At 44.1% G+C, this 13,907-nt stretch overlaps 1 protein-coding gene across 6 annotated transcripts in view; it reads left to right on the forward strand.

Moving 5' to 3' along the window:
* CSMD2 (CUB and Sushi multiple domains 2) overlaps positions 1-13,907 on the forward strand; it is a 661,810-nt gene that overhangs the window by 584,536 nt on the left and 63,367 nt on the right. For all 6 annotated transcript variants that reach the window (XM_061184511.1, XM_061184512.1, XM_061184513.1 and 3 more), the window contains exons 48-49: positions 432-578; positions 3,281-3,469. In XM_061184511.1, the coding sequence (XP_061040494.1) occupies positions 432-578; positions 3,281-3,469 (336 nt within the window). The remainder of the gene's footprint in view (positions 1-431; positions 579-3,280; positions 3,470-13,907) is intronic.

Raw genomic sequence — 13,907 nt, forward strand, 5'->3', positions numbered from 1 at the left:
TTGCTATCTACTCATTCATAAATATTTTTTCTATGTGGCAGGGACTGAACTGTTTTTAGTATGCACAAGTAGGATGGTGAGATAGAAAATGTTCCCAGGTTGAAAACCAGCTCTTCTTTTAACCTGCTGCTTGACTGTGGGCAAGTCCCAGGATGGCAAATAGATGTCATCTCACCTGCCAACTGCTATGTGCTGTCAGGGACTTCTTGGATCCCTGCTTTAGGGCTCAGGAGGGGAGAGCACCTAGAGCAAAGCCTGTGGATACTGAGAGAGGAGCAGATGGGCCAGTGATGGTGCTGAGTTACCATCCCAAATCTTCACGTCTTCACTTGAGGAGGGGAAAATCGGAGGTGGTTACATTGAAGGTATCACATCTAGTATCTCTGATAGCTGTGATAGTCTGTAATCCTGTGTCCACACTCTCCTCCCAGGTCCCTCAGGACAAAGTCCTCTGCTGAAAGCCCTCAGTGGGAATTACTCAGCTCCCCTGATTGTCACCAGCTCAAGCAACTCTGTGTACCTGCGCTGGTCGTCTGACCATGCCTACAATCGGAAGGGCTTTAAGATTCGGTATGCAGGTGAGTAAAACATAAAGACTCATGAGAAGGGCCACAACCCCTGAGCCCCTTACGTTTCTCACCCAAAACAATAAGCCATGGGCCATATCCTCGTGCCTGGCTGAGCTCCTCCACAGGCCTGGGGACTGGCTGCCTTTGTCCTCCTCCTAGCCACTCTCACCTATAGCTGCACAGTGTCCTTGACATTTTCCCGCCTCCCCTTTTTCTATACCTCTCCCCACTTTTAAGCTCTTCCCTCTTTCTGCTCCTACTGCCAGCCTGTGTCTTTTGGGTAAGTTTATTGTATATGACCTGATAAGGCCTATAGGTGGTCCTGTCCCTAACACTGTTGAAATGTCAATAAAAGGTCCTTTAAGCCAAAAAATCCTAAGATGTGGGTCCCCCACTGGCAAATATTAGACAAGCAGCAAACGATGGGTTATATTCCAAGTCCAGGAGCCTCTCTTCTGCTCTGCAAGCCATATCTCATAGGCAGAGTCAGATCGAGGGCCAATCCAACCGGATAGCTGACCAGCCAGCCATCTACAAGGAGCACAGAAATATCCTTGGAAATAAAATGAGATGGAGAAAATCAAAGTGATCTGCACTCCCATCACGGGGATTACTGTCTGTCGCTGGAAAGAAAATTTGAAAAGCTGCTTGCTGCCCATTTTGCAGGGCAGTGGGTCCATTGAACTGCTGGCTGGCTCTGTGAGCTTGGGAGCAGAAATGAATTACTTAAGACCATGGCGAGTTCCACCAGGCATCAGTCCCCCTGCGGCACTCTTTCCCCTGGCTGCATTTAGCCTGAGTTCCAAACAAACACTGGACAAATTTTCAAAGAATATTGGTTAGAAGGGATGTCAGATATATATATTATAGCCTGAGTTGCCCCTTTTCTCAGTCCATCTCTTCTCATGGGCTGCCCACTTGGAAGACCAACCCAAACTTAGCGGGCTCTCGAAGTCTTAAGAAACTCTTAGGTGTGGCTTTGGGGGTGGGGGGGACCAACCAGATGAAGCTGAGGGGAGCCTGGGAGGAGAAGGAGCTTTACTCTCTCAGCGTCCATTTCCTCTGCAAAGTGGACCCCAAATTCCTTTCCCCCACGCACACAAGAAGGAGGGTACCTTCACGCCCCCCAGGGTCGGCAGTTGGCTCTGTCACTCAACCTCTTCAGGCCTCGGTTTCCTCATGATGGAAAAGAAACCTTAAGCCATCTGTCAGGGAGGTTCAGGCTGAGTTCCTAGAAGCTACTAACACAAAAGAGAAATAAAGCAATTTAGCAGCATTTCACTATGCTAGTTGCTAAACTCTGAACTAAAAGCCGTTAAGGAGTTGTGCTTCCCTTGATGTTTTTAAAGATTAATCACATGTTTGTGGGTAATGAGTCAGTTATAATTACAGTACATACGCCACATAGAAAGTGAATTAATTACATGGTGAAACAATGAGTCCTTAATGGAAATACAGTAGAGTCGTGTACTTTGCACATGCCTCTATCACTGTGACTAAGTATATTTTATAACTGAGATTCTTGTTCTTGACCGAGGTAGACTTGTAGATACCACATAAACAGGACACAGGTGGCAAAGCAGAAGCAAGGAAGCATTTCTGGCTTGGAAAGGAGGTATTTAAAACATCAATTTCACCAGCAGAGGGATGTGATCACGTAAGAGGCCAGAGGACCATACTGTGGGGAGGATGCAGGAAGGGTCCTGTCATCTTCATCCTACCTTGATCCCATGCCAGGGACTCTTAGAGCAGATGAACGGGCTTTCTCTCTGTGCTCCTTTGGTCATCCCTCTTTCCCGGCCTCACAGAACTTCCCCCGAGCGTCCCTGGCAGAGGTTTTTATTGCCAAGTTCTCTAAGGCTGGGGTTTTTGTCTGTTCTCTTCACTGTTGTATTCCCAGCACTTAGCACCTGGCATATAATAGACACTCAATATCTGTCTGTTGAATAAATGAATGAAATAAGTTGAAGCCAGATGTCGAGGGGGAATTAGGACTGTGGATTTGATGCCCTGGGTTGCCACAGCTCTCTCTCCCCCCATCCTCCACACACAGCAGAAAGCAGGACAGGGACCATTTACTGAGCACTGAGTGCCCTGCCCTGGGCTGGGGGCTTTACAGACACGATCCCATTTAAATTGTCCCAAAACCTATGAGGGAGGCATTGCCAATCGCAACACACAAGTGAGGAAAGTGGAGCTGAAAGCGCCTCAGTGATTTGTCCCAAGTCACAGAACTGTGGAAAGGTGGGAAATGGGACTTGAGCACAGCCCTGGCTCCAGAGGCCTTGCCCCTGCGGTCACACCCTTCTGGAACCAACCCCATTGGGTTCTATTTTCTGTGTCCCTTTGGGATATGGTGGGATTCGAGAGCCTGAACTCAGCTGCACAACTAATGCTGCCTCCAGGTGCAAAGAGGACCCAGTGCTTCATGGAGCTGTTTTTTTCTTCTGTTTTCTTCTCTTTCCTTTCCTTTTTTTCCTTTCTTATCCTTCCCTTCTCTTTTCCTTTCCTTTCCTTTCTTTTCCTTTCTTTTCTTTTCTTTGGCTTTCCTAAACTGGCTGCTTTTCAGTATCAACTTCCTCACTAGCAGTGGACCTGGCAGTGGTGAAGATAGGGAAAGAGAGGGAGAAGCAAGGGGGTGGGGCCTGCGTGAAGGACCACCTCTGTCTTCCCACTGTGTGTGGTCCCCTGACCCTCATCTTGTTGTCCAGCTCCCTACTGCAGCCTGCCCAGGGCTCCACTCCACGGCTTCCTTCTGGGCCAGACCAGCACCCAGCCTGGAGGCTCCATCCACTTTGGCTGCAACGCCGGCTACCGGTTGGTGGGACACAGCATGGCCATTTGCACCCGGCACCCCCAGGGCTACCACCTGTGGAGCGAGGCCATTCCTCTCTGTCAAGGTGAGAAGCAGGTGGGAAAGAGGTGACAGGTGGCTTGGGTCCTATCCGCAACTTGGGCTTGTCCCAGGACCAATCACTTCCAAATGTAGGCTTCCTCATAGATAATTAATTCATTCTTTCAGCAAACATGTACTGAGGATCCATAATATCTGAAGCCCTGGGGATATACAGATGTGTAAAACATAGCGTCAGTGTTTTCAGAGCAGAGAGGGAGATGGATATGTAGCCACAAAAATGCCAAATGCCAGAGGAAGGAAGTGCTATATCAGGAGCGCAAACAGTACTGTGGGAGCCCAAGGTTAAGAGGGGACCTACCTGCTCCTGTACAGCTAGGGGGCTTCCAGAAGAGGGGTTGCTTGGGCTCATAGAACAGGAAAGTTGAGGGCCAGGCATTGGCAAGGAAAACATTTTAGGCAACAGCAAAACCGTTTGCAAAACCACAGACTCTGAGAGAGATCACGAAATATGCAAAGCAATTGGGACTGGCTGAAGTGCCAGGTCAGGTGGGAGGAGGCGAGGGGCGGAGGGAAGCAGGGTGACCAGTGACCATCACCTACTCAGTCATCAGCAATCAAGCATGTGATATATACCAGGAAGTTTGCATGCATTGCTTTTGATCATTTATGGGATTTTTTTTCCTTAAAGTAATATACATTCAGACTAGAAATCTGAAGAAGAAAAAAGAAAGTATAGATAATGCCAAAGAAAAAGTGAAAATGACCTATAACCCCATCACCTGAAATCACTGCTGTTAACATTTCCTTTTGTCTTTCATATATTGTTTATAAAAATGGCATTATTGGTGTACAAAGCTCTTCATATTTTGTTAGCATCTATCATATGACGACTTCATCGTCAATATTTGCAATGGTTGTGTAGCATTATAGAAAAACTGTCATTTATTCAAGTATCATCCTATTGTTGGTCATTTGACTTCCTGTATTTTTTGCTACTATAAACAATGCTGCTGTTAAAATCCTTATAATTCCGTCTTTGGGACCATCCATATTTATTTCCTTAAAATAAATTCCCAGAAATGAGATTATTGAATCATACCTATACAAAGTCTACAGCTTTTGATACTCATTGCCATCCAGAAAGTTTGTCTTCACTTATACCTCCACCAGCAGCTTGTTGTCTTTCCTCCCAGATTCTCAACACTATATACTGCATTTTAAAAAAGAAAGAAAAAATTTACCAATTATATAGACAAAAACAAGAAATCACTTAAGGTTGAGGTTCTTGTGTTTTGGTTCCCAGCATGGTGACGTACTTTTTTAATGACATCTGTCTTCTCTGACCCTCACAACCTTCTCGGGCCTGTGCCTGAGCTTTCTCAAAGAACAGAAGCAGGGCATCATTGATATTCTCTTTGATGCTTTAAGCAAAGTTCGCAGAGGACTGATTGTCCGCAAACGGCAAACGTCTTTTGGCTTCAGTTTCCATTTCTCTAACTGCATCCACACAGACAAGTCTTTTTCCCAAAGTTCTAGTAGGAAGCAACCAGGCCTCTCGCCTCTATCTTTTGTCACTTCCCAAAACCAAGCTCTTCCCACTCATCCTCACACTGCTCTGTACTGCTTCTCCCCATCCCCATCCCCAGCCCAAGTTCCTCTCCGATGCCCTCCCTCTCTGCCATTCCCTCCGTGCTCTCTGGAATCCTGGTTCCATGGCCAACAAGTGTACACCCTCAGTCACCGCCCAGAAGGCTCTCTTCACTTCCTTCCTCCGTGGAGACTGTGGCTCTCCTCTGAGAACACAGATGCTGGGGCCCTTTCAGGGGAGGGTGCTTATCCCCTATGTCCCACAGAACCCAGGGCGAAAGGCCTGGCATGCTTCCCTTTCCCTGCTGCTGCTTTCCAAACCATGACTTCTCCACTGACAAACACAGCACAGTGGAGTCTATGCATCCTAATTCTTTCTCTCTCCTTCCCCTGCCCGTTCTCTCACTACGCATTCTCTCCCTCAGAGGCCTCATTCCACCACAGGCTTTCAGGTACTTTGTGATTCTCCCCCCTCCTCTCCTACCCACCGGAGGTGTCCCTTTGGGTTTGGCGCACTGTGGTGTGTGATGGAGATCACTAGACAGCCTGGTAGTCTCTCAGGCTAAGAGGTTACCTTCTGTCCTCTCAGTTATCCAAGAGAGAAGGGCCAGGGAGGGGCAGTGAGGTGAGCTGCCTGTGGCACCTTTCAATCTGAACACTGTCTCTCTCCAGCTCTGGGAAACTTCCATCTATGATCACTCCATCCCCTCCACTTTCTCTGTTCTCTTTTCCTGCAGCCCAGACCTGCTGGACCTCCTGGGCTGATTCTCTGTATTTCCAGTCCTTTTCTCTCTCATTTGCAGTCTCTGTCTTTTTGGTCTATATTCTGGGAAATTTCATTTACTTTTCATTTTGTCGACTGAAAAAATATGCACAGCCTAAAAGTTGAGAATTATGTTTTATTTGGCAGAATTAAGCCCGGAAGATAGCCTCTCAGTTATTCTAATGTTTTTATTAGCATCTGTTAGACCCACTGAGGGGACTCAGAGACCAGAAATAAGGCTTCCCAGACCAGTTTTTGTTTGTCTGTTTTAAATTAAAGGAGTTCTTAGGTTAACCATTATATATCTTTTTCCACCTTCTAATTTGTTTCCCCCACCCCCAAAGGTACCAATAAAACAGCTCTTTATAATGAAAGTTCTCTAAAAATTGATCAATTTAGAAGTTCCTCCAATTTAAAGGATACATCATCTGGCCATTAATGAGATATATGTAAATAGTGGACTCAAAACCAATAAGACGCAAGAGCCATCCCCATAAGAAAGTGTGAAGGCTGTAGCCTTCACAAGATCTAGAAAGTTTACTCCCAAAAACAGTCTGAGAAAGTAAAGGTCTTCACTGTACAGGCTGATGCTACAAAGGTTAAGATGGCAAAAGCCCCTGAGAGTTGGCACAGTCAGACAAAACACTGCTCAGAATCCCAGTCTATTTGATTGCCAGATGTGTATCATATGTGCACCTTCCAGATGGCAGAGACCAATTTTTGAAAACACACACACACACACAAAACACCTAAGAAGATCAGGTAGAAGATTTACACCTCAAAGATACAGGAAGAGAAATGCAAGTTCCCCCTAGAAGAGCTTTTGTTTTTTTAAGGTCAGAATTCTGAAAAGATGTTTTATCAAGCCGGCTTTTTTTTTTAACGTAACTGCATAAGCAATAAAAGAGCCCCATATTGGCCATTTTAGGTTGAGATCTCCTTTAATATAATTTTCCCGATTAATTAGGTACTAGCAAGTATAAGACATGAATCTGGCTGGGGTGTTAGCTGGAGTTTGGCTTTCTGATGCCCCTCGTTTTTCTGTTTGAGAGACTCTATTTCCCACTTTAAAGCTGAATTTGTTGAGGATAAAAGTTACTAGTGAAATTGTGTGGTGGGCCAATGTGCTGCTTATGAGCTTAATTCCTCTAGGTTTCTACCCTAGAGTTGTTTCAGCTCCTCTTCATGTCTCGGGTTCTCCCTCCCGAGCACTGCTCCCTACCGAGCTCAGATCACAGAATGGCCGGTTCTTATTGGTGCAAAGAAAGTTGTTTAATTAAAATGAGTTGGTTTCCCTGTTACCAAGTCCAAGCTCGCTCTGCTCGCCGCACGACAGGCCAATAAATCAGGAGACGAGGTGCTGAGGCAACAATACGACTTTATTCGGAAAGTTGGCAGACTGAGATGATGGTGGACCAGGGTCTCCAAAAAACCATCTTAAGGGGTCTGGATGCCAGTTCCTTTTATAGAATCAGAGAGGGAAGTAAAGTAAAAAGGGCCATCAGTCTTGCAAAACATCTCCTGGAATGGCCAGCCTCGGGGAGGGGAAGTGTTAATTTCTTCTTTCTTGCAGCCATTCACAGGTGGGCAGGGTTCCCTGAGGCAGGCCATGATGTATGATTATAATAACAAAAGCAACAAAAAGCAAAGGCTAAAGTCAAAGAAACAGATCCAACATGGAGTCAAAATTGGCTCTTCCCTGTAACAGTTCCCCACTGTGAGTGTGCATTCCACAGTCTTGTGGAAAAAGGGGTGACAACCATTCTAACTGCTCTCTCAGGTGGATCTTTCTGGGAGTGTCCGCCATTGGTGCCAGTGTTCCAAACGATGAGATTTGTCTTCTTTTGTTCCTCTTTGGAAGTGTCTGCTTTACACCTGTAGACTTAAAAAATATTCACAATCTAAAAAGTTGAGAGTTATCGGGAATTTTGAGGGCTTCAAGCCCGGGAGGCCACATCTCAAGTTAAAAAATTTAGCGTTTTTCTATGTATGGGAAGATGCAAGTGTCTGGGCTCACTGAGATCATTCCTTTGATACGTACCACAGCTATCTGGGGTCTGTATCCTGTATTTTCACATTCTGAGTTTCTTCATGGCTCACCATAGGAAATGGCTGCAATCTGATGCCTGCTAGATGGCAGGTATTCTTCTCCTTCCTGAGTTTCCTCAGGGTTCACTGGCTGACGTTGGAGGGCTGCAGTCTCTGGTGACTGATCCTCTCCTCTTGGTCAGGAATTTGACCAATATTTGGGAGACATGTCTTGATCAAATTTTGTCCCACAGTGCTGGGAGGCTCATCCCAGGTCAGGCGAAAGTTGTTGATATGCCACTCCAGGTGCTAATTTTCGGATTAGGCCCTATTGATAATTAAAGATTCTCTGGATCCTCTGTCTAATTATGATCAGGAGACATTTTCCCTTGTTGCTTCTTCCCATACGTAGAATCACACTATTACAATTATTTTATGTTATAAATGTGAGAAGTTTTGTTGGGGGCCTGGTTACACACTAGGCACTGTAACAGACAACAATCTTATGAAATAGACAGGATATAAGTAATGCAGCTAGTAACACTGACAAAGACATAGTGCAGCAGGGACACACAAAGCACAAACAATTTGGAAACAAAGAACAAATTAAAATGATTAGTATAACTAGTTGTCATTCCAATTCCAATAACGAGTGACCAAAGGAACCATAACTGATTTAATGAGCCATCCACATTTTCACTGTACTGGCCATGCATACTTAGACATGCATGGCTTAATCTTTGAGACAAGCATATGCTACTGGCAGGATCAACCAGGTAAAGAGAAAAAGATAAATGTTTCATCTTTGTTTACAAAGGCATACTTTATCAACTTGTTGTAGGTCATAGCATAAGAGAAAAGGTTTTTTTCTGAAAAACAAAGATTAAAGCCAGTATATTTCCCAAAGTCATAAAGTTATAAATCATATTTACCAGTTCATTCAGTCCCATATTTACCAGTTCATTGATTAATTCCTGTTGATCCGGTTGAAGTTATCAGGTTTTCCATTAGTTTTGTCATTTGTCACCCAATCCAGTGATATTATCTGAAGGCTATCAGAAACTTATATTTGTCAAAAAGTTCCTTTTTATGAGTCTTCTTGAAAATCTTCATTTTGTTAAAGCATCAGGACAAAACTTAAAATAGCATGGTTAAAGATTTGAGTACAATGCAAATAGCAGGAAACGGAATTTCTGTGACATATAACATTTTAGAATAACTAGAATTATGATTGATAACATATCAGGACATCATATCAGATGTTAGGGATTCCATATAAATTTTGGAATATCTATATTAAATATTCTATAACCTAAGGTTCATCTCCAATCACTTGACAATGTTTTTGAAGTAATTTAACATACCAAATAAACTTAGTTTGACATTCCTCTCTGAGATGCTGTTTCAAAGTATCCCAGAGTCAGCTGGAGGCTAAAAAGCTTCAGTCAGATTTTGATATTTGGGAAGTTTGTTAAAAATATCAAAAATATTTTAAAACACAACAGGATCATAGGTCACTGTGAAACAATACTTATTCATTTAACCAAAGTCACAAAACGATTAAAAGAAAACAAATACGGATCACCTAAGGGCACAGAGACTCATACAATCTGTTATCAAAAAGGAGCACTTCTAACAGAGAGAGAGATCAAATTCGTCTTGTATTAGCTTACTTAACAGAATCCATTTACTTAGTTAACTTCAATCTAAATTTAGTTAATCCTGACCTTGTATAAAACTTTCTCAGTAAAATGTAATTCCATTCCTCATAACTTCTTAACTGAAAGCACACGTTCTACCATACTGAAATGTTTTATTATTTTCAGTAGCTTTAATTATATATTTAAATTAGAATCCCCAACTCTTAAAAACTTAATTTCTAGTGAAAACCAAGAGATAAGTAATAGTTACCAAAATCTGGAGAAACTATTTTAGATGATTTTTAGAACATAATTATTCTTATAGAGTTTACCTAAAAGCTCTTATCTCATTTCCATTTACTTTAAAGTTTCATCATATCAAGTTATTTCTCTTGCTGACAAATTTGCAACAGGTATAACAAGATTTTATTTAACTTCTATTAAACCTAGGTGCGGCGAAAGTATTATACTTAATGTTGATGGCTCTAAAGACATGTCTATATTAATTAGATCAACAAACAAACATTAATATCAGGTATTAATTTAATACTAAATATTTCCCAGTTCATGTGAACCTGGAAACTCATTTATCTTAATTTCTCTTGTATGCAGAATTGTTTGGTTTGTAAGCACTTACTTTTCTTTAAGCCAATTAAATAGAGATCATTTACAGATTAACCTCAGCCATGTTATCCAAAGACAAAGACACATACAAACACACAAACAAACAGAGAGACATCATAGCTCTCATTTCAAAATTTCAGCCCTGAGTCGGGTACAGCAATGTAAAACCCATCAATTTACAAAAGAGGTTGGATTAAAATTGGGTTTCTGACAGATGGAACAAATCAAGCTCACTTGTCTAGATGGCTAAACCCTTTTTACTAATATTTATGGAAAACAAGTTCTAAATTACTTTACTCTCTTTTTCAAAATTTGCATTTTAAAAAGATGGCAGAGTTAAGGGTTCCTGAGAAGACCAGATAGGACATTTGCATCTCAAAGATACAGGCAAGTTTCTCTTAGGATGACTTTGTTTCCCCTTTGTTGGTCTCTGAGCAGACAAAGCCATTACAATCTTTCGGGCCTTTTTCATATTTCTCTGGGTACATTCAGCCTTTTCGGCCGTATCCCTATTATTGAAAACCGAATAAGCCAATTGGAACAAATCGTTCATTGGAGTCTGAGGACCAGCAGTTGCTTTCTGAATTTTGCTCCTGATGTCTGGGGCAGACTGGGCCATGAAATGCATAGCCAAAAGGTCCTGTACCTTGGGGGAGGAGGGATCCACATCTGTTCGGGATCCAAGGCCCTGTAGGGTGAGGTCCCCTAGTTGGCATTCTGAGGTTGTAAGAACGAACGGTTTTGTACTTCTCCAGAAACTCCCTTGACTGGGATAGAGAAGTTTTCTGTGCCACCTTGGTGTTTACCACAGAATATGTGGCACCCATATCTATTAGAAAGTCAATCAACTTGTTCCCCACTGTCAAAGTTACCCGGGGCTCCTGAGGGGAAATTAGAATTGGACGCCTCAAGTCTAAGGGAGTCCCCTGGCCTCTTACAGGATTTCGGCGCAAGGGAAATTGCCCTGCTGCAGAAGTGGCTCCCGGTCCAAATTGGGTGCCCTGTCGGGTCTTAGATGGTGATACTAAACCAGGTTCCTGCGCTCCAGGGGTTACTATAGAAACTGCTATTTGATCCCCATGGGTAGGGGAACCAGGAGGTGGTGAATATGTTGTCAGCATGGGGGTGGGGGGGTGCAGGTGGAACAACTGCCGGTGCAGCCTGCTCAGCCACTGGGGGAGCTGGATAGGCTGGGGGGGGGGGTTAAGTTTTGAAATAACATGTCCCCACTCTCATTTTCTCCCTCTTCCCCCTGTAGAATAGGTTCCTTCTTAGGTTTTCTTTCAGATCGCTGCACCATAAGGTGGCAGCCCTCTGACTCCTTTTCCTCCTGATGCAATAACATAAATGCTTCTACATACGGAATCTCATCTCTTTTCCCTGCTCTTTTGCAAAACACTTCTAACTGCGAGATCGTATAATTGAGTGAGCCATTCAGGGGCCATCGTTCTTCTGATCCTAACATATATTGGGTCCACACCCTATTACAAGAGTATATCGGGGCTTCCCTGGTGGCGCAGTGGTTGAGAATCTGCCTGCTAATGCAGGGGACACGGGTTCGAGCCCTGGTCTGGGAAGATCCCACATGCTGCGGGGCAACTAGGCCCGTGAGCCACAATTGCTGAGCCTGCGCGTCTGGAACCTGTGCTCCGCAACAAGAGAGGCCGCGATAGTGAGAGGCCCGCGCACCGTGATGAAGAGTGGCCCCCGCTTGCCACAACTAGAGAAAACCCTCGCACGGAAACGAAGACCCAACACAGCCAAAAATAAATTAATTAATTTAAAAAAAAAATGAGTAAAATTGAAAATCTCTTTAAAAAAAAAAAGAGTATATCATGTCTTTCTTAGTCACAGGCTCACGGCTATGTTTTGCCCATTTATCTAATATACACCTCAAAGGGCTCTCTCTCAGGATAGATGGAGTATTTCCCATTTTTATAAGTTTGATAACATCAAAACATAAAAGATGCAGACAAATTCCAACACAAAAGGCACAAACAAATTCTAGCATCGACGCACACAAAACCAAAACAAAACCAACGAACTAGTTCCCAAATCAGGTAGGCTTACCCTACAAAACCAACGAACTAGTTCCCAACGAACCAGTTCCCAAAATCAGGTAGAGTCCAACAACAATTCCCCTCTCCAACAGGGTACCCCAACCAAATTGGCTTGTCCCATGAAGGAAAAGCCCAAACAGAGGGGGGAATATAATCCCTGTGTGCACGCCAGAGCGACTTACCCTCCAAAATCGAGTCCGTTGACTCGTAGAAGTTTGTCGGTTCCTTGCTTCAACTGCCAAGTGCTGGGGTAGCTGGTGCTGCTTCAGGGAACTTTGAAGGGAAGATCCTCAGGACAAATGATCCTGGCAGCTGCTAGGGCCTCGCGCCGATATTCCCCGACGGGGACCTGCTAGCCACGAGCAGCAAGGCTCCCAGCTGGCTCAGCCAAAACTGTTACCGAGTCCAAACTCACTCTGCTTGCCACACAACTGGCCAATAAATCCGGAGGCGAGGTGCTGAGGCAAGGAATACGACTTTATTCGGAAAGTTGGCAGACCGAGAAGATGGCGGACTAGGGTCCCCAAAAAACCATCTTATCAGGGTCTGGAAGCCAATTTCTTTTATAGAATCAGAGAGGGAAGTAAAGTAAAAAGGCAGAATAGAGAGGGAGAGGCGGGGAGGAAGTAAAGTAAGAAGGGCCATCAGTCTTGCAAAACATCTCCTGAAATGGCCAGCCTTGGGGAGGGGAAGTGTGAATTTCTTCTTTCTTGCAGCCATTCACAGGTGGGCAGGGTTCCCTGAGAGAGGCCATGATGTATGATTATAATAACGAAAGCAACGAAAAGCAGAGGCTAAAGTCAAAGAAACAGATCCAACATGGAGTCAAAATTGGCTCTTCCCTGTTGCATCCCCGTGGGACCACTGCACAGTGTGAGGACTTGCCTCCACCACTCCCGCAAGTTTCTCAGTTGCCTGAGAAAGCCCTTCTCTGCCAGGAGGAGATGTCCCTTCTTCGGAGCTAAAAGCTCTCATGTAATATTTTCACTTTTATCCCAACAAATTCTCGTATAGGTAGCTGATTTGAGGAAACACGTCAGGTCAGCCTCCTCCCTAACCAGTCAGCCCAGACCGCTCGGTATCTTTCGACTGAGCAAATCCCAGTGTCTTTCAACTGGGCTCTCCTAGTATCTTTCAAATGGGGAGCCAGGTACCTGTCAGACACCACCAGATAAAACTCAGGATCTTCAACCAATAATCAGGAGCTCCAAGAACCAGGAGAGATTCACCCGAATTTGTCTGGATTCTCCGAGGAGGCGGATGGGCACCAGAGGCCTCTGCTGGCCCAGAATCCAGATCCTCGTAGAGTTCAGGTGAAGGAGAGAAGTCTGCTCTAGGTCCCTTCGTCAGTCACCAAAACTGTCGACTGAAAAAAAATGCACAACCTTGTCGACAAAAATTAATCAATAGTCAATCTATGAAAGAAGTGGAAAATTTTATTCGAGCCAAATTTGAGGATTATAACCCAGAAACAGCATCTCAGAAAGCTCTGAGAACTGTTCCACCCATTAGACGTCAGAGTTATATAAGTTTTTTGAAGCAGAGGGCTCTACGTTAAATGACGTATTATTGACAGTTTACACAGTCCAGACCTAAATGTCATCGTGGCCCCTTACAAGATCAAGAGGAATGTTATTTTTTTTTTTTTTAAATAACTTTTATCTTTAATTAATTAATTTATTTTTGGCTGTGTTGGGTCTCAGTTTCTGTGCGAGGGCTTTCTCCAGTTGCGGCGAGCAGGGGCCACGCTTCATCGCGGTGCGCGGGCCTCTCACTGTC

The sequence above is a fragment of the Eubalaena glacialis genome, chromosome 3, assembly GCF_028564815.1.
Source record: "Eubalaena glacialis isolate mEubGla1 chromosome 3, mEubGla1.1.hap2.+ XY, whole genome shotgun sequence".
NCBI classification, from domain to species: Eukaryota; Metazoa; Chordata; class Mammalia; order Artiodactyla; family Balaenidae; genus Eubalaena; species Eubalaena glacialis.